At 46.2% G+C, this 26,107-nt stretch overlaps 1 protein-coding gene across 1 annotated transcript in view; it reads right to left on the bottom strand.

Annotated features, from left to right (window-relative positions):
* The window catches only part of Atp2b3 (ATPase plasma membrane Ca2+ transporting 3), a 67,624-nt gene that overhangs the window by 9,096 nt on the left and 32,421 nt on the right, over positions 1 to 26,107 (bottom strand). The window contains 16 exon segments of the mRNA XM_032889591.1: positions 1,468 to 1,554; positions 6,203 to 6,221; positions 6,223 to 6,246; positions 6,248 to 6,381; positions 8,735 to 8,842; positions 10,031 to 10,242; positions 10,523 to 10,736; positions 13,024 to 13,215; positions 14,292 to 14,398; positions 14,802 to 14,889; positions 15,012 to 15,191; positions 17,843 to 18,077; positions 22,774 to 23,015; positions 23,833 to 24,075; positions 24,625 to 24,839; positions 25,423 to 25,587. Coding sequence (XP_032745482.1) covers positions 1,468 to 1,554; positions 6,203 to 6,221; positions 6,223 to 6,246; positions 6,248 to 6,381; positions 8,735 to 8,842; positions 10,031 to 10,242; positions 10,523 to 10,736; positions 13,024 to 13,215; positions 14,292 to 14,398; positions 14,802 to 14,889; positions 15,012 to 15,191; positions 17,843 to 18,077; positions 22,774 to 23,015; positions 23,833 to 24,075; positions 24,625 to 24,839; positions 25,423 to 25,587 — 2,465 coding nt within the window.

The raw sequence follows: 26,107 nt of genomic DNA, 5'->3' as shown, positions 1-26,107 counted from the left end.
TATCTGTGGCCCACGGGGTGTACAAGCTGTTGGTGCATGTGGCCTGTGGTTTGGAGAAGGGATGTATGTGCACATACATCTGTGCTATTCTTGAGGGGCCCTTATCCTTTCCCTTAAAAGGCAGAGTGGCCCAAAAGAAGAGCGTAAGGAAGAGGAGGGCACCTCTCATCAGATCCTAAAAAAATAAAGAAAAGAAAGAAAAGAACAGAAAGAAACCAAGCAAAAAGAATCTCGAAGAGTCTGTGATGGGAAAAACATGAAGTAGTTAAGGCCTTCCGTCTGCGTGGGAGTGGCATGTTCCGAAGGGAGCTGCAGGGGACTCACTGGAAGGAAAGACTTAGCATTGAACTATCCCGGCAGGGGCCCTGGACTCATACTCGAAAGTTTACTGTTCACTTTTTGAAACCTCCTGACTTTGTTACCAAAAGCAGGTAACCAGAGTACAAGGCCCACCCCCAACTCCACCTCCACGTGGTTTCCTGCATTTTCTCCTGTTTGGGGGGCACCACAGGGTAACAAATTTAGCAGTCTAGTGGCCTCTTCTTTGTCTTTGTATAAAGATGTATGCAATTATGGAAGCTTCTATCTAGTCAGACCAACCCCAGGGTTCTCTTCAAAATGTGAATTTCTTGGTGGGAACTTCTCTGAGGAAGGAGTAGAGAGGATTGCATAAGATTGAAATCAGATCCTCCAGTACTGAGGCCTGTTTGGAAAGAGCAAGATGCTTGGGGACACACAAAACAGCACCTGACTTGCCTCTGAGCTCCTGTTATCATGGCTTTTCTAACAGATCTTGGCTCAGGGCAGGGCCTACAGGGCAGGCACCAGCTGCTCCGGAGAGTCACTCTTGGTCATCACTGAGCCCACCTGGGGACTAGAGGCAGGGGCATCCTTTGGAAGCCACCTCAAGGAGAATGCTGGAAGGTGTCACTTTCTTCCTCAAGGAGATTGGCTGGATTCTTCTGCTGCAAATGATACCAGACTGTGGGCCTTTGCTTACCCCAGAAGGGTAGTTTTCCTGACTTTCACCCCAGAATATGGAGCAAGTCCCCAGCCTGACACCAGACACCACTGGAAGAAGCTTGAGTTCATGAAGAACTATGGGAACATGCGGACAAATTCAAGAAAAGAAAACCAATGGTAGCAGGGGTACTAAATGCAAACCAAAATCCAAATAAAGCAAAGGACGAAAGGTCCGGCAGTGCTGTGGGGTCATTTCATAAGAGAATATGGCTTTGGAGAGACACCATCTGGCGGGAAGGACTGGACAGTGCAGTAAAGAAGGAACAGAAAAGCCACGGTGAGCAGAAATGCAAGACTGGAAAAGAGAAGGCAGCGTCGGGGAGGCTTTATCTTCCCCCAGGTGCCATTTATGAGAGAAAAGGGAAGTCAAGACTCACTGCCAGCAGCGCTGGTGGGCTTGGCGGCAGAGAGAGTTACGTGAGTAGGGGTAGAAAGATTGGTTACGTCATGGAGCTGGCTGAGGACTGAAGACCGCCGGCGCACAGCACCCTGAAATGACCCGCTTCTCTTGAAGGTACTCACTACCTCCATCTGTGGGAGAGAAAATGAGATAAAGGTTGGCTTGCACGGAGGTCCAGGCTACCACACAGGGTGGGGCTGGGTGAGGGCAGGGGCCACACTAGGGACATATGGGCCAGCAAAGCCTCAGCTAGGTCAGCCCCAAGCCCTGGAAGCTGATAGTGCTTTTGACAAAGCCATGACCAAGAGAGGGGTTGCTGGGCAAATGGTTAGTAGTTAGGAGTGTGAGAGGGAAGGGTCACCAGTGGGGAACACACTGCAAACATTTTGTGGTCACTTGCATTCATGATACGCTCATCGAGAGCCACTCCTCAGTAAGTACCTGTGTTTGGCAATACTTCCTTATCCTACTTCGGTAGTTCTCAACATTTTTTTTCCGTCCCAACACACCTGAGGGATATGATATGCTCTTATTAGAAATTGGAATCATTCCCCAGTGGTATGTGGGCTGGAGGATCTGGCCTACATCCCTAGGAAATCACTGCCCTTGTTCACAGTCCTTTTAGTAGAGGGCCTCTTGCTCTGCCCTGCTCCATTGCTATAGCGTTGACAACCACCCAAATTTCTGCAGCATATTGCATTAAGGGGGACCCTCAACAGAAGATTGATTTAGGCAGAAGAGAGGCTTCCAAGAGCATAGGTTTCATCTTGTTAGAACTCTTCCCATAGCCCTCAAGAATATAGGCTGGGAGGCCTTAGGGACAACTGTCTTTTGCCTTGTACCCACTCTTTGAGCTTCCTAGAAGCTAAAAAGGGAAGTACATATGTAGAAGATAAGACCCATGGGAGAGCCTTGCTGATAAGTCCTGGTAGAAGCCTCCTGATTCATTGTCTTTGGGTTTTCTGACTCTGTCTTTGACTCTGATACTGTGGCAAATACAGGAAGTGGGTCTGAAGGAACTGCAGCTGAGCAACCACAACCAGGGTCGTGACATTGGGAGACTACACGCCTAGACTCTGGGAGGCCAGAGGCAAGGCACATTGGCAGTCTTCTCTCAGAGAATGGCTTCAGTGGGAGAGAATCTTTGAGGGTGGATCCAGCATCTGGAAAGTACCATGGAGTTCACTGAATAATAAAAGCAGCCAAACCAACATGTATTCCGGAGTCCAAAGCACTCTTCCAGCCTGGTCCACCGGAAGCCCTGCTGTGGGAAGTTAGTGCCTACCAGTCTCCTCTGGCTTGCTGACAGGGCTTCTCCAAAAGAGGTAGCTTTACTGTTGACACCCTTCTCCAAACAAAATGCCTTTCAACTGTGAACCCACTGTGAAAAGACCTGTCATCCTTCCATTCAACTGCTTTTCACCCAGTATAGCCTACTTCCTCACTCCTTTCCTCAAGAGAAGGCTTTGAGGATGTGACTGCATCTGGGAGGAATATGTTGTATACATGGTTGGTTATCTCATGGGAGGAAGATGTTTGAAGAAGTGGTGTTGCAGATTCTAGGTTATGGGGTTGCTTCTTTAGAGAAGATAAGGGGTAGAACACCTGACTTTGCTGCCTCAGTTTTGCATCAGCCTCTATGGTTTTCGTAATGTTCCCCATGGGATAATAATATCTATGAAAATATCACCATTACCACCCTACCCCCGCCAGTTCCATCACTGGCCAGGAACAAATCTCAGTCATTGGTGAATGCAAAAAAGACAGACCACATCATGAACATTCAAAAAGCTACATGTTCTAGGTTTGAGGCACTCTCTTTTATTATGGAACAGCACCCTAGCATTTGGTGCATGGATACATTAGTATAGAACAGTGGTGAAAGTGGGCATCAAGTTACTTTGCAACAGAAAATGTTGTACAGGCCTCCGAAATCCGGGGAGCAATTTTGTGGTTCACAAGATCCAGAAATCTGGGGCCAGTTGCCTGGAAAATACATACAACCTGAAGAGCCTTCCATAGGCTTTAGTTCTGTTTTTTTTTTCCCAAGCAGTTTTAAAAAAACAAATAGAATAACTTGAACCAGAAGTGACTGGTTCAGCATTCTCGAGAGGCATGGTAAATCTGACATGATAAAGTCACCTTGAAATGCCATGGGAGTTGAGATCATGGAGGAATCAGTGTGGCTTTACTGTGGGCCAAAAAGTGTGCTTAAAGAACTGGTACTAGCCCTGGATCTTACTGGCTGATTTTGGGCCACTCTCTTTCTCTTTGGAGTTCCAACTCCTTGCTTACAAAATATCTACACAGGCAGGGGACAGTCAGAAGGATATGGAACACCAAGACTCCAGCTAGTGGGACCCACTTCTGCTTACAGGCACAAACAAAGATACCATGTATACATGGGTGGCTAAGCTATCACTGACTCTCTAGGTTGGAATGGGGTTGCTGTCTCAGCAGGTAGAAATATTAACTCTATCTTGTATTACAGGACAGAAGTAAAAGAGGCTGATATGGTGTGGAATCATTGCTGTACTGTTTTCATGGGCTGGGCTTTGCACCAGATCTGGAACATGACAGATAAGATCTGCCCTGAATCATATCAGGAGGTGGGTGCTGGGAGTGGTCACACTCACAGTCTCCTGGAAGGCATACTTAGGTGGCTACAAGCACATTGGGAAGATATGAGGGCTTTTTCTTGACAATTACTATACATTTATGCTAGTGAGTAAATATTTATTATAGGAATCAAAGCTACCTGTGCTGTACCCATGCCTGTCCTGGCTTACCCAATGGGAAGAGGAGGCTCAGGTTAGAGATCTAATGGCTGTTCCCTGTTTTCCAGGCTTCATCTGAACTCTAGCTAATGTAACAATGCTCAGATGTGGGCCCAGTATATCCCTCCCTGGACATACTGGAGTAGGTTCTCAAGATGCTTGATCCTTGAGCAATGTCTTTAACTTGGACTTCTTTAGTTCTACCTCACCCAGTCCTGAAGGATTCCACTCTATAAGTTCCCCAAGGAATTCTGGTTCACTGCCCTGGCCTCAGTTGTACAGATGGTCCATGGTGGTAGGAGGGGGTACTGTGTGGGAAGGAGTCATAGACTTGGAAACCTTTAAATAGGCTTTTATAGCACTGAGAGAGAGCCCAGAGGGCACACAGCAACAAGCAGGGAGGCACAGCAGTATGGGTAGGCCGGGTGTACATTTGGAAAAGCAGCACAGAGTTATGGATATAGAGAGGAATAGAGGTGATGCCAAGAAGTTGGAGCTTGAAGGCCACAGTAAGAAGCTGAAACTTCATCCTGGGAATAATGGGACAGCTCCACAGGCCCCAGGGTGGTGTCAGAAGGGTAGAGATGAACAAGAACAGATGGGAGGCAAGGAGTGATCGCAGTGCCCTGCCAGTGGCAGTCATACCTGCAGAGCCTAGAAGGGGGAAGAGAGGCATCCTCAGAACGGATGCCATTAGATCATAGGGGTTGTTCTGGAGTATCTGTGTGTACCTTGGAGCACTAAGAGTGGCTTGGGTGTGAGTCCTATGCCATATGTTGCCAAACAGCTAGAAGAATACATGGGGAGGGGGGTGAAATCAAGTCCTGCTCCAGTGATTTGCCAGACTCCCCAGGAGAATCTACCCAGGTAATTCTGCTTTAGCCTCCAAGTTTCCAGAGAGGAAAAGTGATTGCACCTATAGCAGAGATAGTGAGGCATCAGAGAGAATGTAGCCCAGGCCTTGGATGAGTAAAAGTGCCAAGGTCTTCTAGAGGATACCAGCTAGGCCATGGGGAATTGTCTAGGGCACAGGCCAGTCCAGGAGGCTGCAGTATGTGGAGGCCAGTGGCCTGGTAGGATGTTTGGGCTCAGCCATTTCCCTAGCAGGCTCTCCCAGGCATTTTCAGCATGAAGGAGCAGGAGTGGAGTGGGAGGGGGAGATACCAGGAAAAGAAATACAGAGAGAAGATGAAAACTCAGAGGGAACATCAAGCTGTCAGGATGAGCAGGGCCAGCAACTCTTTCAGAGGGCAACTGGGAAGCATGGAGTGAAGGAAGGCCTTGCAGACAGTGGTGAGAGCCATTCATGGGAGCTGTGGCTGGTATAATCATGAGAGGGTGTGAGGGAAGATGAAAACAGGCAGCACATATGGGACCTTATAGAAAGAAAGCTGGGCAAGAAGGGACGTGGGCAGAGAGCAGGGTAGTCTGGCACATGGTTTTTTTTTTTTTTTTTTCTTTTGAAGCCTTTCTATTACTACCCCATATTGGCTGTCTGAAGTTTCTAAACTATAGCTCATGGCTTTGTCTTAACCAGGCCAGCTAATGGAGATTTGGACCAACTTAGTGGCAGAGTCCACTACCTACAGAGGCTCTTGCACCATAATTCCAGCAGACTGTAGTGAATGAGAGCTAGCCTAAGGCTACTTGAAGTTGCCATTTTCATCCCACACACCCAAATGCAACTTGCCTATTATTGAGCAGCCCTTGCCAAGAAAAGTAGGTAAAAGGTGTGTGCTTGAGAGAGTGTGCTAGCACATGTTCTTATCTAGCATGAGAGAAGATACCTGGGCAACCAGGGAGTGTGTCGGGGAGAAAATCCTAAGTGACCAGCCAGTGGTAAGCATCTCTATATGTGGTAAGAGGGGAAATAGCCACTGCTCCTGTATACTTTGGGAACAGATCCAGGGAATTCCCTGTTGACTTTGGGGTCTGTCTACTAGGTTTCTGCTTCTTGTCTGCTTTCTAAGCAGCAAAATGGAGACACATGGAAGAGAAGCACCTGTGTCTGGATCCGTTGAGGCCCGAAACCAGAGGATCTGGCTCATGGAGCTCTCGCTCAGCATGGTCAATTTCTTCTTCCCCTTCCGCCAACTCTTCATCAGTCATCTCATCCTTCCCAGGCCCATGCCCTGCTTCCTTCAGGCACTTGAGCTGGCTGGTGGGGATAGTGGCAATGACCTGGGAAAGCCACAGTCAGAGAGCAGCAAACAGAGGTGGCCATGAGAGTAGGCTCTACTGTGGCCAGGAAAAAAACCAGAGGGCCCGTCTCTCAGAGATACGGCTCACATCCTAGGCTTAGCAGATTCTAAACTGCCCCCTTCCACATGGCAGACTCTGCTAAACTAAGCCTCATCCAGGCTTGGGGAGCAGAAAAGCCCATGTATAGAGTAACATGTGATAAAAACAGTGCTGGCCTTTGGCCACTTCTGTGAAGGATCTTGAAGTAGTTGAGGCACCCTTCCTGAGAAGAGTGGGGCCCAGTTGGGGCCTTGGGTCACCTGCTAGTCTATGTATTCCTTATGGGACACAGAGGGGATGGATACTGAGGCCAGCCATCTGAGTACTACACACCCATGTGATTGACCTCAGGAGTCAAATGAGCTCCCTAGATGATAGCACTCCATATTTACTGGCCTTCATGGCTGCTGGAAGAAAAGCTAAATTCCCTGTTCTCTGAGATTGAGCACCCCCAGAAGTTTATGCATGGAATTTCCTGGAAAAAAAGGATCTAGAAAAGGGTTTGTGATCAGGGGCTGCCAGGGAGGAAGAGGTGACTAGGAGAGAGACACCTAGGAAGGGTAGGAGAAATGAGGGGAAGGCTGAGATGTGCATTTTACTATCTGGGTACATGATGGTAGGTCATCTGTTCCTCTTATATTCCTGTCAGCATGCCAGGAGTGGCTTTAAGGTTCTTCACAGAGATTCCTTTATTTATTTATTTATTTATTTATTTATTTATTTATTTATATACTTTGAATGTATAGTATTTTTATAATTAAAAATACCATGGGTGGCTAAGCTATAGGCAGGCAGCATGTGCCCATGGGGAGAACTACAGCAGCTATTACATCAGGGAGCTGAGAGGTTAACTAGAGGCTGGCATGTGCAGGGCAAGGTAGAGTTATGTGGAGTTTAGGCTGTAAAACATGAAGGGATGACATTGGTCTGTTAGGCCTAAGTGAAAAAGGATGGGAGGTGCAGTGATAAGAGATTTCTTGAAAATGAGATGGAGAACCTGCATGAATTCCAGTGGTTAATGCTAGGGGTCCCATCAGCAGAGGCTAGCTTCTACCAGTGCCAAAGGGGGTCCCCATGGTCAGTTTGGTAGGGGACACATATCAATGAATAAAGAAACAAAACTCATAGTGTTATAACCTAAACAGTACCTACTTCTGCCCTAATGGTGAACCCTAACCATCAGTTCAGAAGTATTTGGAAGAGGCAGATAATAGAGGTTAAATAAAGTCATTAGGTTGGGTCCTTGATCCCATCAGATTTGTGCCCTTATGAGAGGCGATACTAGAGAACTTTGTAGGAGCACATAGTGTGAAAGTAGCTGCCTAGAAACCATGAAGGGACCCTTACCAGATGCTGAACTGGCTGCCCTTGATCTTAGACTTGAAGAGAGAAAATACATGCCTTCAGTGTAACTAGACTGTCAGTCTCTAGTAGTTTGCTGTGGCAGCCTGAGCTGATCAAGACCCAAAGAGAAATAAGTCCTGGACATGGCTTCCCATAGCAGTGTTCCTGAACTCTGGAGAAAATGCTTTCAGAGGTCTATTGTGCACCATGGATGGGGCTGGCTTGGGGCCTGGGATTGTACTGGCTGCAACAACTGTTGCTTCCTAGTCTCATCACTGGGTACTAAACACTGCTCCTTTGGGGGTAGCTGCTGCTTTCAGGTCTGAAAGTATTGTTCTGCACTTTCCACTAAGTCAAAACACCTCCTCATTTCTCTCAAGATCTCCTTGACCTGCAGATTTTATAGTAGGGTATTGTCTAACTTCAAATAGACTGGGACATTCCAAGCACCACAGGCTGCCCTTCCTTCTATCTTGTTTGTTATACTGCTAGGGATGGATTCCAGGAGTTTATGAAAACTAAAGCAAGTGTTCTATACCCAGGTACACTGTAGTCCCTGTCATCCTGCTGATTATTTTCTTTTCTGTGGCTGAAGGTACTTAGTTTTAATAAACCCACTTGTGAATTCCAAATATCCAGGTTTAGGGAGGTTGTTTTTTGTTTCTACCATGAGAAAGGAAGCTGTGGATGATTTTACAGGACAATGCATTCCTGAAGTTGTCACTTGTGACCTTGCCCTCAGGTTATAGTATGTCATAGGCCTGAGCCTGATCCTGAGCACATACCACACACACACTTTCCTGGTCACAGGCTCCAAGACTGTGATGCAGGGAATTGGGATAATGGGAGGCATAGGTGAAACAGGATGCCTGGCTTCTTACTTCCTCTGAGGGCCATCAAGAGAAGCAACCAGAAGGAAGGCCCTGGTGAGAAAGTTGATGACACTCACCTGTCCCCAGACCAGCTCCCCAACACCAACAAACAGACACCAGAGCCACTGTTCTGTGGACAATGGGGAACAGCTGAAGGGCTTCCCTCCAAATTGGACGATGACAATCTAGGGGAAAAACAGAAAGTGGTAGACAGAGTAGCAGTCAAGATAGTTCCTGTTCTATCTCTGTCCTGCCCAGACTTCTATAAACCTTACTTTCCAGATTGACTTTGTCTCCCAGGAGCCAGACTAGCCTGACCTTAGTCAAGGATTTGCTGACTTCCTGCCTCTTGGTGGACTGGACAAATTCTGGGAAATATCTTAGCTTTCTTTTTTAGCTTGTTCCCTTCTTTTCTCCCTCAGCAAATGTGTAAAGATGGCTCTACAGACTAGCTGTCTACAGGGCCAAGAGTACCAGGGTGGATCAGCAAGTAGCTTCACAGGCTGACACTCACAACCACCTTCTCTCTGCCTCTAGTCTCCAGATGAGATCCAACTGTCTAGACCATCTTTCCAGCTTCTGCACGGTTGTTTTCATTTGCCTCCTCTGCATGACCCTTTAGTATGGGAGGTCACCTTGTCTTAGTCTTCCGAAGCCTTCCTTCTGTAGAGTCCTACACCTAAAGGCAAGATTTTCAAATACTAACCAACCAATTCATAGTGTATAACCCAACCATCTCAGGGCCAGGTTCTAGGCAACAAGGGCCTGTCTATACTCTGTGGTGGGATGACACGATTTTATGCTAGCCAAGATGAAGTCTGTTGACTCTCTCACTCATTTGGTCCTGGAAACCATGGAAAAATTCCCCTGTCACAGATTCCTTACTGGCACTTGGAAATGGCCACAAGATATGACATGCCCTTCTTCTTGGGATCTGTGAAGAGTAAAGTGCATTTGTATGATGCCATTCCCTGATTTTTGAGACTTACTATATCTGAAGTTTTGTTTGAAGACACTACACTTTTAGAGCATTCAGCCCCTCCTGGGAAGTTGAGCTGGCCTACCGGTTTAGTATGTCAACCATGTGTACAGCAAGCATTTCCAAAATAATCTTCTATAGTTATGGAACACCAAGTAATTAGGTGCTAGAAATGTGGATGGTTGAACCAGAGACAGCCAGGGAATGATATTTTTAGCAGCCATGTGAGTGGGATGGGAGGATAAAGGCCTTCCATAGCTTTCTGGAAGCTAGTAGTTTAGATCAAAATGAGGCCCAGCAATGTTTGGAAGATTAAGAGCCACTATTCTAAAATGCAAAAGAGATTCAGGGACAAGGAGGCCAATATAACTTCCCCTACTTTTTCATGTCCTACCTGAATTCCAAAGGTGCCCAGGACAATGGTGCAGAAGATGGGGTTGCTGAAGATGCCATCAAAGACATTCCTCTCACCATGGATCTTTCGAGCATTGATCTCATTGAAAAGCTGCATCATGACGAATGTGTTGAAGATGATGGTGTAGTGCTCTGAGGGCGGCGAGTGCAGAGGTGCATTCCTTCCACTGTCAATGTCAAAGAAAAGCTCTCCTAAAATGAAGAGAGAGGCAGTGGATGAGGAGGGAGGATCTCCCCACACCAGTGGCCACCCTCCTAACATCTGCCCCAAAGATGAACAGTAGGGCACACTGTGAAGGATAGCAGGGAGATATGGACCTATAGAGCAGGCCTGTTCTTTTCAGTCTATAAGTGCTGTACCCCACCCTGTGTCAGACTGAAGATATAGACAGGGTCTAAACATGTGGCCACAGCAACAGTGTCCTGAAAGCCTCCTATATGAGCTGAAATGTGTGCCAAAGGTCCAATTTACCAACAAATAGCAGAGTAAAGATGATGGTAAGCTGGTAGACAGCATGTCCAAGGATGTTCTTCATCATGGTGCGTGAGATGAGAGGCTTGTCCCGGCCATATGGCTTCCGCAGCAGCAGTGACTCAGTTGGGGGTTCCGTTGCCAGGGCAAGTGAGGCAAATGTGTCCATGATCAAGTTCACCCACAACATCTGTACAGCTTTGAGAGGAGAGTCCTGCAGAGATGGGGCAGTTACCCTTCTGAGGGTTGGCCATGCAAGCCCACACAGAGAGAACCTTGGGGTGGTGAGATAGGTAGCCTGCCACTACTGAGGAGATGCTCAGCTTTGCCAATTTCATGAGAAGTTTGTTCCCAGAAGCCTGTCACACAAGTTTTCTCAGGTTGGTAGAAGTTCTCCACTGGGCTTTCTGATTCTCACCTACCTCCCTCTCTTCTTGTCTAGTGGCAGTGATCTCAAAGATGTGGCCTTTGCAGGAACCACAAAGTCCCAACTTAGTATCTAAGGCTTTCAAGACAGCCCTGCAAGACTGCTGAGTAACAGCCTTTGAAACCAAAGTCTCTCACCTCACAGGGCAGGAAGAGGCAGAAATGTTGACCCCAACCTGCTTTCTTGTCATCCCCAATGAATGTCTCTTTAAAAATCAGCGTCACAGGGGCCAGATGTACAAGACCATAGATGGAGTCAATGAAATAAAATGAGCTGAGAAGTTCACAGACAGAGAGCAGATGAGCATTCCAAGGCTGGTGAGGCAATGGGAAGTGGCTGCTAATGGGTGTGAGGTTTCCTCTGGGGATCATGAGAATATTCTGAGAGTAAATAGAGGTGATGGTTGTACAACACTGAATATACCAAGCCATACAATTCTGTACTTTCAAATGGTTAGCATGGTTATTTTGATGTTATTCATACATAACTTAGATATCAAGAAAGAAGTCCTTGAAGGGCTAGGGAGTTAGCTCAGTTAGCAAAGTGCTTGCCTTACAAGCATGAGAAACTAAGCTCAACCTCTAGAGCCTATGTAATAAGCTTGGCACACTGGTGTGAATTTGTAATCTCAGGGATGGGGAGATGAAGATGTGAAGATTCCTAAAACTTGCTACCCTGCTAGCCTTTCCTAATCAGTGAGACTGGGGTCTTATTAAAGGGCTGTCTCTCAAAAAAAAAAAGTAAACAGTTTCCAAGAACACCAGAGATTGAATTTTCACCTCTACATGAACATGAATGCATGTGTATCCACACCTTGCTAACACAGAGACTCATGTGTACACATTTGTGCATGTGCATGGGTACACACACACACATCCTTGAAAGGGCCAAGCTAATCAGCAAAAACAGTTAAGTACTTGGTAACAATAAAGTCAACCATCCCTAACAAGAAAGCAATAAATTCTTGCCTCCAGCCAATGGGGAGGATGAAATCATTGAGAAAGGGGATATCTGGCCAGGTAGTGGTGAATCTCTGTGAGTTCCAGGCCAGCCTGGTCTACACAGTGAGTTGTAGGACATGCAGGCCTGTGGAGGCCAGAGGACAACTTGCATGAGTAAGTTCTCTCTACCTGATAGGTCCCAGGGAATTGAACTCAGTACAGAGAGAAACCCTGTTTCAGAAAAAAACAAAACAAAACAACACAAAACAAAAAACAACAAAAAAATCCCCAGCAACAACAACAACAAAAACAAAGCAAAAAACATTCCAAAAAAAGAAAGAAAGGGAAAAGAAAAAGAAAGAGAAAGGGGAAATCTGGAGATCCTCTGTGACTCAGCCATTTTACTCACAAATCTGGATCCAAGAGAGTGGAAGACACATGCTCATTGAAACTTGGACATGAGTGTTCTTAATAAAGTGGAAGTGGGCCAAAGGTTGGTCAGTGGACTAATGACAAACAAAATGAGGCCTGCTGGACTATTGTGCAGCTATGAAAATGAATAAATCCCTGGATGGATTACTCCTGAAAACATTCTGAATGAAATGCTGGGTGCAAAGGCTTCATGTGGAACCAGCAAACTGACACAGTGGATAAAGGTGCAAATATATGGCCTGAGTTCAATTCCCTGGAACCAACAGGGTAGAAAGAGAGAACTTACTCATGCAAGTTGTCCTCTAGCCTCCACATGTGCTCTGTAGCCCTTTACAAAAACAACAACAAAAACCCAAAGGCTATATGCCATTTTATTCCACTGATACAAAATGTCTATAGAGGCAAACAAATAGAGATAGAAAAAAGTGGCAGTTATCAGGGGCTTAGAGGGGGATGCAGGATGACTGCTAGTGGGTGAAAGGTTTCCTTTGGGATGGGTAAACATATTATGGAACTAGATGGTAGTGGTGATTGTATGACATTGTGAATATACTAAAAAGTTTACTAACTGGTTACTGTGAACAGATTTTTGGTTTGTGAGTTTGATTTCAATTAAAAGAATCTGCAACAAAGAAAACACTTGTTCTCAATATGGCCCTATTTAGTCCACACTACTTCCATTAGAAACTCCTGGTACCCACCTGAGTAATGCAGGCACCCGTGAAGGCCACGATCACAGCTACCACATTGACTGTCAACTGAAACTGCAGGAACTTGGAAATGCTGTCATAGACATTGCGGCCCCACATGACCGCCTTGACAATGCTGGTGAAGTTGTCATCAGTCAGAATGATGTCAGAGGCCTCCTTGGCCACATCAGTGCCTGCGATGCCCTGGGGGATGACACAAGCACAGTGCCTATTTCTCAGTCTCCTTTTGGCCACCCAGCCCACCTGGGGTCATTTAATGTCTTTCTCTTTTAAATAAGGTCCTAGTTAAATAGCACTTGTTTTGATCTAACATCCTGTGCTCCAAACTGCATTTTATCACCTGTGGCTCTGAGGGGGCCTTTGCTACTAAACCACACAGATGCTAACAACATGGACATCCATGGAGCCTTCCACCAAGCCTAGCTGCTGTTGGGTGGCTACTTGCCAGCTGTTTCTCTGGCTATTTGGTGAAGCTCTGAAAAATGTGGGACATATAGGTAGAGGACTCATCATTTGGCTACATAGCAGAGTCTTGCTTCTCCACCACACAAGCTTGAGCACAGCAATCGATATCAAATCTGTGTAGCCCTTCCTTACCCCATCTTGGTCCTGTCCTTATGGCACCAGCCACCCTGGGAAGCTCAACCTGTTCTCTCCTCCCAGTTGTGAGGTCCAGGAACACTGTTCTATCCCACCCCACAACTGCACCAAATGTGGATTGAGTAAAAGGTCCTCGTTTCTGCTAGAGTTGGGAAAGGTGACACCAGGCTCCTGCCTACTATCTGTTGGGGATATGGTTCATCATGTGGGCAGTGCCGAAAAGGCTACCCTCCTCACTGAGAAGAGCTAGATCTATATAAACAGAAGGAGAAAAACCAGAGAAAGAACCCACTGTGGTCTCTGCTCATCATTCTTGGGGCCAGAAGTTACTTGGAGTGGACTGAGAATAGGTGATTGTGGACAGATGTCACTGTTGACAAGCCACTGTTCATTGTTCCTCCCTTTCTTCAGTGGTACAGTTGGGTTCCACTATCACCTCTAGTGTATTCACACCAAACATCTTTAAACAAATCACATACAAATTTGTTAATGATCAGATCCCATAAAGCCCCAAGTGGTCAAGATATGAGAGAAGGAAACTTCTAGCATTCTGTCACCTGCCCTGACACTGGCTCTCCACTTTCTGGTGCAAACTTAAGTCCAGGAGACAGTATTTCATCTGTGTGTGTGATGAACTGGTTTGGCACCAAGTAGCTTACCATGGCAAAGCCCACATCTGCCTTTTTGAGGGCTGGTCCATCATTGGTGCCATCCCCGGTCACAGCCACCACCTGCCGCTGCTCACCAGTTGTGCTGTCAATTATGCCTGGAACACAGAGTAAGTCAGGGTAAGGCTCAAGCTATGTGCCAGAGGTTAGAACGGGTTGCTTCTGATGTTGCAGGTTACTTATGGGATCAAGGCTCTTGGTTTTAATGTGATAGCTTCATCTCCTTATTTCCACCAAGGTATTTTGCTCAGTAACACAGACCAGCATGATTTGATAGAAAGGAATGTCCAACATTGTGTGAATTAGATTATTGTCTCCCTGTTCCAGGCCTCAGTTTCCCCATTTGTCCCAATGAGGGGCAGCCTCTATGAGCCATTCTTAGTTGCAAGTTTTCTAGTCATTGGTTTCTAAGCTCTTCCACTCAAGAACTAAGAACAAGTGACAACATGCAGGGATTTCAGATGCAGCCAAATGTTGAAGAGGGTGAATGAAGTTGGTTACCTTTGACCAGAGTATGTTTATCAGTGGGAGATGACCGGGCAAGCACCCGAAGCTTGGGCCACACCTTGTCCAGCCTCTCCTGTTCTATCTGGAGGAAATAAAAGAGACATCAGAGTCTAGACTGCAGACAGGCACTGTGGCTGGCAAGGCTGGGAAGATAGAAGAGGGATGGGGAAAGCAAAAGTTCAGGACAGAGATGCAGGGAGCTACCTCGCCTTTCTCATTTCGAATCCTTCTGTTGAATTCCTTCCCCTCCAGGCACAGGAAATCCTCCCCTGGCTGGATGATGCCACACTTAGCTGCAATAGCCCGGGCAGTGTTGATGTTATCTCCAGTTACCATACGGACTGTAATGCCAGCACGCTGGCATTTTCGAATGGCTTCAGGGACCTGGGAGATATAAGAGTGATGGATGGGGCTGGCAAGACAAGTCCATATTTTGTGTTTGGTACAGATTTGCAGGATCCTAAGTCCCAGCAAATCTGTTAGTACAGTAAACCGTATGGTTGTAGTTCAGGGTTCTTGCAGTGTGGTGTGAAGGAGTTCAGGGATGGCCCATGTGGGACAAGTATTTCTTCCCAGCCCACTCAGCCAACTGTTTCCTTCCATCTCCTTCACTGTGCCTGGCCATAGGAATGAGCAGTGACTTAGACCCAACTATGCTGAATGTTTCCCTCTCTTGTCTAGTTTGTTTTTGTGGGTTTTTTTTCAGTATATAACTCAACCATTTTCCTCAGGAATTAATCTTTGTCTCAGCTGTAGATTTTACATAATCTACTCACTAGAGGAAGTGGAACATTACTTGGGGTTACAATGCATGCATTTCTTTTTCAAATAGCATAGTATTCTAGACCTAAAGAGAAAGAAAGAGAACCCCCAAGCACAAAGCACAAAACAGGCCAAGAGGGTGGGAAGCCACAAGAACAGCCTGCAGGTTTTAACATTCCAGTAGTGGGCACATGGAAAGGACAGTTTCCAAACTGTTCAAACACATGATATGTATGGTTCTTCAGGCCCTGGGGATGCAGAAGGAACAAAACAGGCAAGATGGGATAGCATATACACTGGGAAGGAGGAGAGCCAGCTCGGAGTTTAAAGAATTGAATGAGGCAAGGCCTAGGTCTTTGAATTCTTTAGCGGGTACCCTGTGAACAGTGGTGGGCTGGCTGCTGAAGATGAGGAGGAGAGAATGTAGAAGGTATCTAGATTTAGCCTACTCCCTTGGTCTATGAAGACTAGAGTAGGTAAGGTGGACACAGACGGACAGAGTAGTTTGGGGAAGCAAGTGGAGGGTGGTGAGCAAGAGCACAGGAGCCTCTACTTAAGACTTTGACAGTGATTCAATAATCAAAGCCAGAACTGTCAGGTGACAGGGAAGGATATGCCTTGAGTAGAGTCTAGCTGTGATAGTTCACTCACTGCCCCCACCGTGTGTGTGTGTGTGTGTGTGTGTGTGTGTGTGTGTGTGTGTTTACTGCGGTGTGTATGTGGTGTCTCCTTATGCTCAGTCTCAAGGACACATCCTGTTCTCTTAAGGTCTTAAGTGCTGCATAAGATCTTCCGTAAAGAGAACTTCGTCCCAGAATCCAGGTGCAGCCACTACTCCAAGGCCTACCCACATAAGCAGTCTCCAAGGCCTACCCACATAAGCAGTCTCCAAGGCCTACCCACATAAGCAGTCTCCAAGCTCTCAGTCTCCTAGCCGGGTGGTAGGAACACTTCCTCCAAAGGATACCCTCCCTTGCCGAGCAGCCTGTTGCCTCCTTGTCTACTTTGCCCCATTCCCTATCTTTTCAAGGCCCGCACAGCACAGCAGAAAGTAGAAGTCTGTAGAAGGTCCCAGGTCAACTCCAGTCATCCGTTGGACTTTCTGTGGACATAGCTCTCTGTCTCCCTCTGGTGGCCATCATGTACTTTCCAGAGCCCAGTAAATTTGACTAAAACCCATGGAGGTTTTGCTGGTCCCCTGTGCTTGCCCCAGAACCAGGACTTGATGTCAGGTCTCCCCAGTAACTTTATGGCTAAATTCTCTCAACCACTTTAAGCCACTGTATGAACTGCTGACCCATTCCTGACCTCTAACACCCAGACTGAGATAGGCTTCTCCTGTCCTGAGTTTCTCACTCCAGATTCCCAGCACTATACTGAGGTTGGGGTCCTGCTGTGTCTTTTAATACTTGCCTGTGTTTTTACATCTTCTGAGGTAGAATCTTCAAAATATCATCACTTTGGCTGTGCTGGTCCTGGGGGTTCCCCCATGCTGTGTGCCCAGCCTAGCCTGGTGCCACTAAGCCTTCTACCCATTCCCTAACTGAGTACAGGGATGTCTCTGCTGATATTGACCTTGCTGTCTACTCTTTTTTTTTTAGATTCAGGGAGTATTGCTTTAGAACCAAAATGCCTTTGCTTCAGGATCCTGTATACAAAGCTTCTCATCCCCTGTCATAGCCAAAGCTCCAGGCTAATGGGTAGGATCAAGTAGTCTAACATGAGGGAGATAGCTACAGACAGGGCTAGGAAGATAGAGGGCCCTTTCACACTATTTTCTTGAAGATCCTTTCACAAAAATCTCCCATTTTAAAGACCAGCAAATACAACCACCACACAAAAAGTGCTCAGATCAAAGGTTTTAGTGACCTTCCTATGTCAAGGCCATTATTTTGTGTTTGCTTCAGCCACATGACTCTTGAGATCTATCTGCACCCAAATCTTGTCTCTAGCACAGCTGCAAACTCCCATAGGTTCCATAGAACTCCCATAGGTCAGGGACAAGAGAGTTTGGCAAGGGGATCAAAGGCACAGAGGAAGGTCCCATGGCCCTGAGAGACTCCGTCTCTGTTTTCCATGCTGCTTTATCTATAAATAGGACAGGAAGAGGTATAACATCTAGGAAGGTGGGTGAAAGTGGATCTTGCCATGTGTTTGTATGCCAAGCCTACAGTGTGCAGGTCCAGTGTGGAAAAAGCTACCTTGCCACCTATTGGACAACCTTGAACCTGGGAAATAGCTACTACAGCAGCTTCCAGAAAGGGGGCAGCTACCTCAGGTCGCACAGGGTCCTCGATGCCCACGACAGCTATGCAGGTAAGGTCACCCACCACCTCATTCTCATTGTCCCAGTCCGGCTCCTGGATAGCAGAGAAGTCCCTGTAGGCGATGCATATGGTGCGGAGGCCATCACAAGCCATAGGCTCAATGATCTTCTTTACCATGTCATCCCGGTCCCGAGGACGAAATCCTCGGAGTTCACCATTGCTGTTTAAGATGTTTGTACACCTGGGGCAGGGGAGAGGTAGTGGGGTAGAGACAGGGAGTGAACAGGAGGAAACAGTGCCAGTCACACTGGATTAGGATGGGACCTTAACCAATGACATTATTAAAAACAAACAAACAAACAAGGATGCAGAGGTGCACAGACAGGGGAGAAGACCATGTGATGATGACCTGTGAGAAACTGGAGGGATACAGCTGCCTACTAGCAGTATTATTTGGGAGAGGCAAGCAAAGATCCCCTCTTCCCACTCTAAGAGAGAGCACACTGCTTATACCTTTAGGTTTCTGGCCATCAGAAATGTGAGGTAATAAATTTATGGAGGGAGGAAGGGAAGGAGAGAGAGAGAGAGAGAGAGAGAGAGAGAGAGAGAGAGAGAGAGAGAGAGCCAAAAGGCAGAACTAGGTTATTGTTCCTTAGTAGTTGTCATTTTTTTTTGTTTTGTTTTTGAGACAGCCTCTCCCTGACCTAGAGTTTGCCAAGCAGGGTAGGCTAGCTGGCCAGAGAGCCCCAAGGATCAACCTATCTCTGCTCTGCCTCCCAAGTGTTGGAATTATCAGCTTTTTACATGGTTTCTGGTGATCAGACTCAGGCCCTTGAGTTTTTTGAGGCAAAAACTTTACCAATTCAGTTGTAAGTCTAAGATTTATGCTTTCTTAAGCCACCAGGTTTGGGGCCATTTGTTACAGCAACCTGTGATCACTCACACACTGGTTGGCTAAGAGACCCAGGCAAAAGATGGCAGCTTGAAGCTTACTGTAGCTTACATGATCTTTAGGACAAAGTATTGGAAATGTAAGTGAAACCCAAGTGTAATGGACAGTCATCTGGAAACTGCAAAGCAGAAACACACAGCAGCAGCAGCAACCCTCAGTCCCAGCTCTGATAGTGGGAGCCCAAAAGGACAGGCCCAGGGAACAGAGCCAGAAAAGTTGTGGTTAAAACTGAATGAGTCTTATTTGCAGGCGCCACAAGGAAATTCTCCAAAGTGTAAGTCATGACGAGGGTTGGGACAGAGGCAAAATAATAAAACCACTGGTTGTTGAAATTTTCCTAGGTCATGTGGATTCACCATGGAATTCCTTCAGACTCCCAGTAGATCCAGTTTCCAGGATTCCATATCAAGTATAAGCGAACTGAGCTGGCAGGATAGAGGGATTTAACTTCTTATGTTCCACAGTAAAAGAAAGAACAGAGTGGATGTTGGCACACCTCAGCTTACAGGCTCATGGAAAATCACAGAGAAGCAGCATAGGAAAAGGGTCAGGGAATCCTAAATGGGCTGCCTTTTCCTCCCACTTGTGGAGAGCCTGTTCCATGGGCTGCAGATGCTGTGACTAGGCTGTTTTGGTGACAGTATTCTGAGTACAACAACCAAGTAAAGATGCACTCTGTAGTCAGGTCTGCTGAGAGCATGGAATAGGCGGAGTCTGGGCCCTTGAGGATAGATGGAGGGACCCATATGGGTGAGGCAGAAGGATTCAGGAAAAGAGAAAGGCCAAGAGCTAGGTGAAGTGTGTAGGATGAGAAGAGGTAGGAGGACCAGGGATGCTCAGGGGCAAGGTTTCACACTCCTTCCTTCCTTCCTTCAGGTTTTGTATAGTTTCACTGAGATACAATTCACAAATCATACAGTTTACCAATTAAGGTGTACAATTTAACAATTTGTAGTATATCTTTAGATACATGCAATCATCACCACAGTCAGCTTTAGAATATTTTCATCATCTCTGAAAGAAATCCCACTTCAGATACAGTTGCACATGGCTGTTGTCCTTGAACTGAAGAAGTTAAGGCAGAAGGACTTCAAGTTCCATGCTAGCCTGAACTACAGAGTGAAGAGTGTCTCAAAAAAAACAAACCAAATGGGGACTGATAAAATGGCTCAGAGGTGCTTGCTGCCTGCCCCATGACCTGAGTTCAATCCTGGGGACCCGCATGGTAAAGAGAGAGAACAGACTCTCTTGTCCTGTGACTTCTACTTGTATGTACACATGCATGTGCATGTAACACACACATGAACTCACACAAACAATAAAGTAGGAACTAGGGAAATGGCTCAACTGTTAAGAGCACTGGCTGCTCTTCCAGAGGATAGGAGTTTGATTCTCAGCACATACATAATTACCTGTAACTCCAGTTCTCAGGGGATTTGATGCCCCCTTCTGGTTTCCATGGGCAATGTATGCATGTGGTACACAGACATACATGGACCACAGACATATGCCCAGGCAAAACTTTATATTAGTACAGAGGATGGAAATATGCCCAGTTATTAAGAGAGTAGTAGTTGTTTTCCAGAGGATCTTGAATTGGAACCTAGGCACTCACATGGAAGCTATAACTGCTATAATCCCTGTTCAAAGTGCTCTAATTGCCCTTTCTACTCCATGTAAGCACTGTACAATACGAGCAGACATACATGCAAGACAAGACACCCATATGCATAATTCAACAATAATTAAAAATGTAATAAAACCAAAGATAAGAAAGTAAATATACAAACATCGACAGCAAAAACAGACAAATTGGATTTCATCATGATTTGAAAATATCTATGCATCTACAGACATTATTGGGAGAGTGAAAAGAGAAAATTATATGTCCAATGAGGACTTAGTAGCCGTATACAAAAAAAAAAAATTTAAAGCACAAAAAAAGACAACCCAACCTGTAGCATGTATCTCCAAACATTTCCTTTAACCCAACTAAAGTTAATCCTAAGTTTTCCACAGACCTGTATGGTGAAAGCAGGATCCTAGTTATTGGGTACCAGTTTCCTAAATATCCTCAGTACATTCAAGGTAATAGTCAAAGTGAATTATCACATAAATGCCTAGGAATAAGACAGTTGGGTCACATGGCAGTGCTATACATAACTTCCTGAGAAACAATAAAATATAAAAAAATATTTTCCAAGATTATACCAGTGTGTGTGTGTGTGTGTGTGTGTGTGTGTGTGTGTGTGTGTGTGTGTGTGTGTGTAAGCAGGTATAAAAGTACATGTATGTACATGCATGTGTAGGCCAAAGGTCACCCTGGATATCTTCCTCAATTACTCTTCACTGTTGTTTTTGGACAGAGCTTTTCACTGAACCTGGAGCTCATCCATTTAGCTAGCATGCCTGCCCAATGAACTCCAGTCAACCATGTGCCTCTCTCCCCATCACCACTGCCCCTACCCTTCAATCCAAGGACCAAGTTACAGATGTGTGCTACTGTCACTCACATCTTTTATATGAATGCTGGTCTTTTTGCTTGGTGTGGCAGGTACTTTAACACTGAGCCATCTCCCCAGCCCTGAAATACTGTTTATAGTCCCATCAGAAACACAGAAATATTCTAATATCTTCTCACTCTTAGTGGTATTTCTAGTCTTCAAGAAATGTAAATTGAAATTACCCAAAGACCCTACTTTCCATCCAATAGAATGGCAACAACAAGATTAAGCCTAGAATGTTCTAAGAGCTTACCAGGTAATTCTGATGGGAACTCAGAGGACTAGAATGCTAATAGGGGTGTAAATGGTAAAGCCTGTGCTTGCAAGATTTCAAATGAGAACAAGGACAATATTGAAAAGTAGACTAGAGACCATTTGTATTATGCTATGAAAAAGATCTTGTCTACACTTTTGTTCATGCCCTCACATTCAGTGTGAGGTTAAATTTAAAGGTGATAGACTAATCTGGCAGAGGAAATTTCGAGCAGCCCAGCATTCAGTTTTGTGGCACAGGGCACAATGACGTGATCAGAGTAAAAAACAAAGAAAGCTGGTGAGATAGTTCAGCAGGAAAAATTTGATCCCAGAACCACATTGTGGAAGGAGGTAACCAACTCCCCACGTTAGTCTAGCCTTCACATATGTGCACACACACACACACACACACACACACACACACACACACACACACACACACACACACAGAGAGAGAGAGAGAGAGAGAGAGAGAGAGAGAGAGAGAGAGAGAGAGAGAGAGAGAGAGAGCAGATCATATAAAGTTCCAGCCAAGGAGCATGTTACTGAATGATAGTGCCACTCTAGAAGGCCAAGCATTGCACGATGTCTGGAGAGAATCTCAGAAATTGGCAAGGCCACAGTTCAGAGATGTAAAAATACAAGTTGTTTTTAAAGACTATGTAGGGCAGAGTCTTTTGAGAGGACAGCTCCAGGATATCCTTCTTGTCCCAATCTGACTAGTGAACTACTTTTTTGGGATTATTCGTCTAGCAAGGGACTCACGCCACTGCAGCCATGGTTCATATGGGCCCATATGTAGCTGAAGCTAGTGGTTGTTGGCCTTGGCATTCTCTGTGTGGTGATTTGTCAGATGTTCAGAAGGTAAGAGTTGCACCTTCCACCTAGATTTTAATGGAAAGCCTGGGGAGCCAGGAGATAGATGTGTGGTCAGGATACTTCTAGGTAGTGCACTCAGCTGTAAGGGTGAAGCTGAAGTTGCAGTGAAGACTGCAGAAAGCTGGAGATGCCTAGACTATGTAACTTCTGCTGAAGAAAGATACAGAAAGCTAGCCCAAGAGAAGGGCTAGCAAGAGCAGAGAGGTAGGGCTGTCTGAGACCTTTGTAGACATACATGACCCCAAATGTGAAAACAACCCAGTTGTCTGACAATAGACAAATGGATTAATCAAATGCTAGCCCCCAGCCATCCAACCCCTGGATCCTTCTTCCTGTTACACACTCACTTTTTGAGCAGGATCTCTGAGGCTCCCTTGCTGAAGAGGCGGAAGCCACCATCAGGCATTCGGATAACTGTGCTCATGGACTTGCGAACTGAGTTGAAGGTGTACACTTTGTAAAGCTGATCTTCTGGTATCTGTTCCCGTACAGGCTGGAAGTCACGTTTCAGGTCCAAGATGAAGCCCAAAAGAGCACACTCTGTTTTGTTGCCCACTTGGCGTGGGAGAGCGCCTTCTTTCTCTGGAGGCTGTAGGCAAGAATAGTCAGCTTGGCATCAGGGCCCAGAGTACCTTCTGTTCCACCCCTAAGGCCAAGGTTCTCACCCAGTCTTGGCCATTGGGAGCTAGAGGGCAAATGGGAGCACAGGGGAGGGCACCCATGCTGACCACACAGCTATCTGATCTGCAAAAAGCGGCCCTTGTAGGTTTTTTTTTTTTCTTTTTTTTTTTTTTTTTTTTTTGTTCTTTTTTTCGGAGCGGGGGATCAACCCAGGCCTGCACTGCGCTTCCTAGGCAAGCGCCTACCACTGAGCTAAACCTCAACCCCTTATTAGGGTTTTCTATTATTTACCATGCTTGGAAGGGGGATGTTTAGAGCCCACCTGCCCTACCCAACAGTGGGAGTACTCTGTCAAAGTTCTTGCTTTTGCTTGTTTTGTTGAGATGGGATCTGTCTCTGGCCTGGAGCCCTAAGCCCTGCTTGTCTTTCCCTCCCCAGTGCAGGATTACAAGCAGGCTGTTGCATAACTTCTTCTTTTAAAAGCATAGGTTCTGGTGAGTGAACTCAAGTCTTCATGCTTGTAAGGCAAACACTTTGTGGACTAAGTAAATACTGACTCCTCAACCTTCATCTTTGCTTTTCTCCTCTGCTCTGTGTTTCCTTTTATAGTATGGTTGGGCAAACCCAGAGCTTCATGAACAGTAGGCAAATTCTTTACCAATACCACTCAGCTATTTTCCCAGCAACCTAAAATTTACAAGTGGGCCTAGTGGACTCCTCAGGGAAGTTTATGCCATGCCACCAGCCCTGCACCCTCTCTCATTTGCCCTTCTAGCCATGCTCACTAGAATTTTGGTGGTGTAGGCACTGTTGATGGAGATGGCATGAACCAGAAGGTCGAGGATCTTGGGGGTCAGGGCGCTGGGAGCTGGAATCTCTTTGTAGTGGGTGTCTCCTAGGTAGGACTGAACCACTGTCATACGGTTGGTGGTGAGTGTGCCTGTCTTGTCAGAACAGATGGCTGTGGCATTGCCCATGGTCTCACAGGCATCCAGGTGGCGTACCAGGTTATTGTCCTTCATCATTTTCTGTAATGGGCAAATGTATAGAGATGCTTCAGTTGTTTACCATAAGGATAAAGACAACATGAGTAAAGTAACACAAACAGTCCATTGTTGACGCCAGCCACCTCTGGGCTGGGTAGTCAAACTGAGAGAGTAGGTATATAAGATCCAACAGCTGCCATCAGACAGTGAACAGTAAGCTTCCAGGAAGCTCTCTGCACGGCTGACTTGAAAATTATCTTTTAGAGCTCCCTTTTCAATTTCCTGCTATCTGTTTTCTTCCATACCCCACTGGTTCTTCTTTACTCTCCCACTATCTCTCAGTGTCTCAGAACCTTTTCTGAGGCCTCTCAGCTTGTTTTCTGCTCCCTTCACTGTCTTAGCATTAGGTCGGTACAGGAGGACCCTCTGCTAGTATGTATTAGTGAAGTCTATCTTTCCCAGTACCTTTCCTCCTTCCAAAGGCATCCTCAGCCTTCCCTAGTCCCCACTATACCTAACGTGCCCACTGATATCCTACTCCAGTTTTGGGGTCTATGTGATGGAATTAATTGTAAGTAGTAATAGCATTACCTTAACAGAGTAAGCCAAGGAGATAGTAACAGCAAGAGGCAGGCCCTCAGGGACAGCCACAACCAACACAGTGACTCCAATAATGAAAAACTTCACAAAGTACTGCACATACACTGGTGTGCACTCTGCCAGCCACACCCGGCCATCCACAACGAAGGTCTCAATCACAAAGTAGAGGACCAGAATGATGACAGTGATAGCAGACATCACCAATCCTGTTCAGCCATTGTGGAGAGGGGAGAAAAGTAGGGAAGAAAAGGTGAGGGCAATGCAGTCATCCTGGCCTGAGCCCAGCCATGGCCTTTGCAAAGGGTTGATGGATTTGAGCCATCTTTTGAGATAAAGAACTCAAAGGATGACTGTATGGAATGAGAGGTCCTGAGGTAGCCTTTACTCCAGTTTCCCCAGGACAGTGTGACACAAAGAGCAGAAAGCTGAGGGTGTTGAGGCTCTGGACAGCAGACTCTTGATAAAGTTAGCTGCCTCTTGACTAGGATGTGGCCAGAAGCCTTGAGTCAGGGAGTCTGCTAGGTAATATGAGAGTGTGTGACTTAGGCCACATTGGAGTGAAGAGTGGTAAACCAGAACTTGACAGTCATGCTTGACTCTGGCCTGCACCTCTGACCCTACAGTATATGCCACAGTCTTCTGGAATACTATCCACTTCTCTGCATATGAACTTGCCTTAGGGCCAGGACAAAATTTTATTCATTGCATTCACAGCATCTGGAACTGATACGACTTCCAGGAGCCCACTGTCCTCCAGGACCCTGCCCTGCTGCCTCTGGCTGAACCTACCTGCTTTCCCAATCTGCACAGCCAGTTTTGTGAGCTTCCCTTGCAGGACTGACTTCTCCTTCTTGGGTACGTTGGCTTTCTTCTTTTCCCGCTCCTCCATTTCCCCACCCTCGGCACTCTTCAGGGGCTGCATTTCCATGGCAACAGCCCCATCCTGCTTCTTAGCTGTACATAAAGGAAACCCTTGGATGATATTAGGGCCTAGCACGGGTAAAGGGGTTACAAAGGGCTCTCACAAGGAAATACATGTCTCATCATATGGGATTTTCTTTTCTTTTTTTTTTTTTTTCAGAGCTGGACCGAACCCAGGGCCTTGTGCTTGCTAGGCAAGCACTCTACCACTGAGCTAAATCCCCAACCCCCATCATATGGGATTTAATGGATCAGTTTTAATGTCAACTTTTGAAAAGGGAATCTGCAGGCCTTCCTCTGTTGCATCCTAAGCCCAGGCCCTTCTGAGGTAGGCAGATAACTGCAGCACTGTCTTAGGTGGGACAGAGAGATAGTTCTTTTGTGGGAAGGGTGGACAGACACCAGCACAAGTAACTTGTGCACAGGCAAGGTGGTCAGTCCTGGATGTCCCAAATCTCAGTACCTAAGAGAAGTCCTGTGGCTGGTCCAAGGAATGTTCTGGAACCAAAATCTGACTCATTTAACCACAAATGTCTAAGCTACCCCCACTTTC

Source organism: Rattus rattus, chromosome X (genome assembly GCF_011064425.1).
Source record: "Rattus rattus isolate New Zealand chromosome X, Rrattus_CSIRO_v1, whole genome shotgun sequence".
Lineage (NCBI taxonomy): Eukaryota > Metazoa > Chordata > Mammalia > Rodentia > Muridae > Rattus > Rattus rattus.
The sequence above is the reverse complement of the archived record's forward strand: the minus strand, read 5'-3'. Positions and strand labels throughout refer to the sequence as shown.